The sequence below is a fragment of the Hyalella azteca genome, unplaced genomic scaffold, assembly GCF_000764305.2.
Source record: "Hyalella azteca isolate HAZT.00-mixed unplaced genomic scaffold, Hazt_2.0.2 contig3046, whole genome shotgun sequence".
In the NCBI taxonomy this organism is placed as follows: domain Eukaryota; kingdom Metazoa; phylum Arthropoda; class Malacostraca; order Amphipoda; family Hyalellidae; genus Hyalella; species Hyalella azteca.
In genome coordinates this window covers 162,184-168,231 of record NW_025933300.1, presented here as the reverse complement: position 1 = coordinate 168,231, position 6,048 = coordinate 162,184, and the positions used below count along the sequence as shown (strand labels likewise).

General features: G+C 39.6%; 1 protein-coding gene across 1 annotated transcript; it reads left to right on the top strand.

Moving 5' to 3' along the window:
* The first annotated feature begins 287 nt into the window (after positions 1–287).
* Positions 288–5,209, top strand: LOC108679638 (glutathione S-transferase 1). The gene is made up of 5 exons (XM_018168297.2): positions 288–371; positions 3,304–3,512; positions 4,085–4,223; positions 4,582–4,751; positions 4,853–5,209. Exons 2-5 carry the CDS (start codon positions 3,313–3,315, stop codon positions 5,001–5,003), a joined length of 660 nt encoding a protein of 219 aa, XP_018023786.1. The 5' UTR covers positions 288–371; positions 3,304–3,312; the 3' UTR covers positions 5,004–5,209.
* The last annotated feature ends 839 nt before the right edge of the window (positions 5,210–6,048 follow it).

Genomic DNA, 6,048 nt, shown 5'->3' with positions numbered 1-6,048 from the left:
GTCTGGTGGTGCACGGCAGGTTTTAAGCAAGGCCTGAGTAGGGCAAAGCCGAGAGGTTCACGGCTGATTGGTGGATGTCCGGAGAGATCCAAGGCGTTCAATTCAGGGCTTATTGGTGTACAAAATTGGTGGTGCACGGCTGCGCTCCCAATTTTCCTTTTCTATATGACGCCGTGCGTACATTATTCCTCTGCAAGCTATCTTATCAATCGCGTCTGACCTTGAAGCAGCACAAGTGTTGCTTATCTGGTCGTCGTTTGCTGCTCACTTGACGCCTAACCGGCTTCCTCCATCAGTCCATCTCAGACCACTGTAACTGCACAAGTTAGCCGGAGGAGGTCCTGTTCTGATTGAGTCCGTCGGAGAATCAAGTGAGCTCTTTATGGCATTTATATCATTGAAACTATTTCATCTTGGCCACCAGGTCTCAAACTAGCTGTGTGTTGATGTTAAAAAATCGAATTAATCTCCTGTGGAATACAACTCAATCGTCAAGCTCGCCGGTAACATATAAGAACTACGTAAGGATTGATTATTCATACGCTGAGCATCCAATGCAACTGATAAAGATTTAATTCGAGTAAATCTTCCGTGCAATATAAAACTTGTATTGTTATTGTTAAATCCACCCAATCGCCCATCACCTGCTACAGTTCGTTGATTTGTCCGAAAATGGGAGGTGTTGTGTAATGACCCGTTGTTGTGCGTCCAAAAAAGAACCGAGTCTACATTAAGGAGACTGAAACGAACTATTAATTTAGTCATGATTGTCAACTTTACATTGCACGCAACGACTGTAAAATTATCTTCCGTCTGGTACTTTCTAAGTGTGTGCATTTTTTTATGATGCTCTTCTACATTTAGCATAATTTCTGCAACCTAAGTATGAATGGTACGGATATTTAGTATTTTCGCAGGTAAAGGAATCGTTAGCGTGACAAATTACGAATCAAAACAGTAAAATAATAGAGAAAGTACAAAATTTTGAATACCATAAATTTGGGTTCAACAACGGCTTCTTGTATAGTTGTTTTCATTTCATTCCAAAACGTGAATTATTCAAGATTGCGGACTAATATTCAACGATAATCAGTTTATTTTCTATAGGAGAAATTATGTGTTCAGCAAGTCTGTGTGAATCTTCCAACCAGTCGTAATGAAATTGGATAATGATCAAAAATTTTTGATGGAAATAGCGTTCAAAACAAATTTACTACCATACTTTGTTGAAACTATAGGCAATGACTTAGAAGATATTTTCCCTAAATGGAGCTTCAGTTCTTTAAAGGAGTGTCTAGGGACAATTTTATCTCTGTTATTTACAGACGGATCGATGCAAAATTTGGTACACGTATGTAAAACGGAATTCTAAGACTTTTTTTCCTGTAAATTTTTCGAAAAAAATGAAAGAAAACGTGAAATTCTTAGAAAACGGCCTAAAAGGGGGTACTTTAGAAATCCTATCTCCTCCTAAGATTTTCAAGCTACAACATAGAGACACATATCATTCGATGTGTAAAGACCATATCTAAAAAGTCACTTGGCGGTTTTGTGAATTTCTCATTTTTGTGGGTGTGAAAGCATTTTTTCCGATATTTTGCGGAATTTTTCGATTTTACCCCCGCCCTTCCCCACCTTTTGCAAAATAAATTCCGAGCTATAACGAAAATGGAAAAACGACTAAATGACGTTTGTAGATATTTCCTTTCCAAATCGAATGGTATATGCCTCATGGATGTAGCTTCAAAACTGCAGCAGGAGACAGGATTGCCGTGAGAGAGATTTTCAGCTTTGGCAACTTTTCAGTAGAGGCAAAAAACCGCCGCGCGGCACGTAAAGGCACGTAACGTAGCCTAGATACCAAAAGTAAGCATCAACTCCCTTCAAAGTCAGTCATCGGTGCATGGAGCCACTAAATGAACATCATCCCGCGTGCTGTCTCTGAGGTTACTGAGCTCTAGCCGAGTGAAGAGCACATTTTATAGTTAATTTCCCGTTTTGGAATTACTGAAGGCCCCACCCCCTTCCCCCTTTACGGGATCTGTCGTGAACGCATAAATCAACGTACAGAGATGATTCTAGTATCGTTCGATGCGGCAAAAAGTAAGCTTTAAGATGAACCTAAAAACCGGAAAAGCCAATATAACGACCTTTGTACCTAGACGCTCCCCTTAAGCTAAACAGGATTTCCTGAACCATTTTGTTCGCGTAACACTCTGCAGTTCCGTGCAGTCTCAGCGTACATCCAGCCTCGAGGTACCTGCCGCGTACTACTAATACTAAATATTAGCAGCAAATAAATGGTATTAGTTGCATTTTGGGCAAAATATTGCACTATTAAGTATCGATTCAAGTACGTGAAGAATTTGAACGTGACAGTAGGGTCCTGGAACTTGACTTGGCTGAAGATAACTTTTGCAAATCGTTCCCCGATTGTCTCCGTGGACCCACTTATATTCTGGGTTCAAAAATAACTTGATATTCTTCATAACCCTGGCAATATTCATCATAACCCTGAAAATACACTTAGAACTCTGGGAATTTTCACTTACCACAGTTTTGCTACCACTGGCCTTGAGCAACCTTAAATCATAACGGTAATTCGAACCTAGATAATTTTTAGTTCCAGTTGCCAAATCAGTTTATGAAGCATATTCTAATGTAAGTTATATAAACCAAGAAAATCCGCCTTCACTGTTGGCGCCTTTGCTCGACCTAATTTAATTGGTTCAATATAGAAATTTTATGCGTCAAATGAAACATTTGCTCCGTAGTTGAATTCGCCATAGGCTTCAAAGTCTATATAGTACATTCGTAGTACAGCGAATTCTTTTGAAATAGTGTATGTGTCGTCAAGATAGCACTAAAACTGCATCGTTCTCGTATCATTGTTATTCTGTCTTCATCCATTCTCTTTCGTTCAAATATGACGTCTGTAATAGTTGGTTATGCATTGTTCTACCAACATAATATGCAATAGCAACAATAGTTGTCTGATAAGTTTTCTGATAACAATAAAGTGATAGCTGACCGTTGCCGGTGCGAATGGCGTGTAAACTAAGCCGATGCTACAGAGTAGGAGCTGCGCGGACCAATACGAGGAAGCTTGCAAAGCTTTATTAACCTCACCACCATAATAGTTTTTATTTTTATTTGTGAAAAAATTATACATTCAAAATATTGTGTATTTAATTACAACTGGATTATCTTACTTCATAGTATTTACACATATTTGCGAAAAAATTAACCGGTATCAATTGCGTGGTCGCAAATTTTAAAAGTGTTCTCATATATTTTCTGCAGAGAAGCATCATGGTTTTAGACTACTATTACATCCTGCATTCGGCTCCATGCCGAGGCCCCATGATGGTCGCCAAAGCCCTTGGCATCGAGCTAAACCTGAAGAAGGTGGACCTCCTCCAGAAGGAGCAGCTAAAGCCCGAGTTCGTCGCGATCAACCCTCAGCACACCGTCCCGACTTTGGTTGACGGCGATTTTACGCTTTGGGAAAGGTGAGGACCGTGAGGTAAATAGTTTACTGTTAGTTATGTTGATCAAAACCACATCAAACAAAGTATAAGTAATTATTATCGTGGTAATGGGGAGTCAACCAATATGTGAGCTTTATAGTTAGTATTAACGTTTTTTACTCGTGACGCCTGAGAAATCTTCGTTGCAGAATTCCTGATCGTTTCCTTGAATGTACAATGAAACTGTTGCATTCTCTAGCAAGCGAGTAAGTCATATTTTAGAGAATGAGATTAGGGAAAACTTGCTAATAATTAGTATTTTGTATACTTTTTTTCTACATTGGTGAAAAATTGAGTTTTTCTTTAGTGAGGGAAGAAACTCCTATTTAGTGAATTGATGACAAACACAGTAAAAAATTATTATTATTTCTCTTCTCTCCGTTTTATTTTCGATATTCAAAACCGATCTGTAATATCTAAGTTGGACTTGTTAACCCAGCGCCTAACTCTTTAATTAAGATTTGCCAGCAGCCGAATTCTGAGGTTCGGTCTTTTTAATTTTTTAATATTACTCTCATTTTGAAGCTTACTTGTGTAATCTCTTCTGGTTGCAGCAAAGCCATCATTGGCTACCTTGCCGGCCAGTACGGCAAAGACGACAGCATCTACCCAACCGACCCCAAGAAGCGCGCACTCGTCGACCGCTTCCTCTACTACGACATGGGCCTTCACGAGACCTTCCGAGCCTGGGCGGTGAGTCGCGTTACGTTGTGCAAGTACTGTTTCATTATGCCCGGTATGTGTCTAAAAGATACCTGTTCTTTGAATAACACCTTATTTTTCAGAACGAAATAAGTTATAATCATCGATGGAAGAAATCCACACGTTACTGAGAACATCTGAACTATAGCAGCAATCGTAGAACGTTTAAGCTTCATAAATGTTCAACAGTTGACCGGATGTACCTAATCTGGATAGGACTAGCTAGTTCATGATCGTTACTCATGACTAAAGGTTGGTATTCCGTATTAAGTGCTCAAAGCTATATCGCTTGATTAATTCTACTATTCATTTCCTCTGAAGTCGAAATTTTTGTGATTTCACATTTCAGCACCCAGTGATGAAGGAAAATGCCCTGCCTGACCCTGAGAAGAAGGAGAAGTTGCACGAGGCCATCGACAAGCTGGAGCAGCACTTCAAGAGAAACTCGACCAAGTTCGTCGTCGGGGACTCTGTTTCGGTGGCCGACCACACCCTAGCTTGTGCCATCACCACGTATCGGTAATTCTTCAATAATATATGCGTTCATGTACTCATCGTAATTATTCTTGCACTTTAGTTCCATGCTCTATGGTGTTTTCAATATTATAATTGTGAGGCAGGGAGCTCGGCGTAGATCTCACCCGCCACCCTGAAGTGGAGGCTTGGCTGCAGCGCTGCGCCGATACCATGCCTGGCTACGAAGAGATCTGTCTCGAGGGCGCCAGGCAGATGGCCGCTAAATTCAAGCCCATGCTGTCCAGGACCAAGTGATACATTAACAAGACCTGATCGTGTTTCATAGACTTATATCTGATTCTTTACAAATTCACTTCAAATAATGAAATGCGAAGTAGCATAATGATCATTCACATTACTGGTGTCATGCACTGTCTTGAGTTCTCGAACAATCGGCAGTAGGTGGCATCTACTTGTATTGTGGTTCAATCTTGTACGTTGATAAATTTGATATAATTGATCATATATCGTTTTATTTTCAAACTTTCCTATGCTTGAAGTTCAAGAGTGAATTTTTCCAATTTTTTCCTGACTAAATTTTCGTAGCAAAGTTACTGTTGATTAGACGTAGTAGTTCGTCCTGTTCTTTAGTTGCTCATAGCTCACTCGAATGAGTCTCATGAAGTTTCACAGAAGCATGGCCTAGTTAATTGTTCAATTTATCGGTCGAGAATCGATGCTCAATTTTCCCGTTGTAACAGATCTCCTAATACCTTAATTTTCGAAGGTTTCCATTTTGAATGCCTATGCTGCCTGAGCATTGTATACATAAAAATACGAATATGTTCAAAGCTTTTGCTATAAGCATTCGATAGGCATTTATAATTTTTTCAAGAACTCAAACAACAAACCAGGTAGTCAATTGATACAATAATAAATTAGAGAAAAATTTACTGCGATACATCAATGGTGGTGTCGGAAACAATGCTTACAAATCGAGAATGTTGTGCAGATTCCAGTCCATGCAAAATATATACAGCATCCTGGGCTTTGCACTTCTTCAACCCCTAAGGCATCCTGTAGGCTTAAATTTTAATTCTGAAAGAGGAACCTCTACAGTGGATGCAGGAACTGTTATAGGTATTCGATTACTGCATGGCATTGTGGAAAAAAGGAATTTGTCAGAGATGCGCAATACGGGCACCACTTGTCAGGAATGACATTGAAGTCATTATATTAAGCTCCACCTGAGGATGGGTTTCGTGACTAAAGTAGTGAATAAGAAAGGATTGCAAGATAGTTTTCTGTGATTATAGTGTAGATTCACTAGATTGTTTTGAGAATTTGTTTGATTGTGTCT

Coding starts and splice junctions, on each gene's coding strand:
- LOC108679638 (XM_018168297.2), top strand. CDS start 3,313: ATGGTTTTAGACTACTATTACATCCTGCATTCGGCTCCATGCCGAGGC. Junction 3,513..4,084: donor GATTTTACGCTTTGGGAAAG/GTGAGGACCGTG, acceptor TTCTGGTTGCAG/CAAAGCCATCATTGGCTACC. Junction 4,752..4,852: donor TGTGCCATCACCACGTATCG/GTAATTCTTCAA, acceptor ATTGTGAGGCAG/GGAGCTCGGCGTAGATCTCA.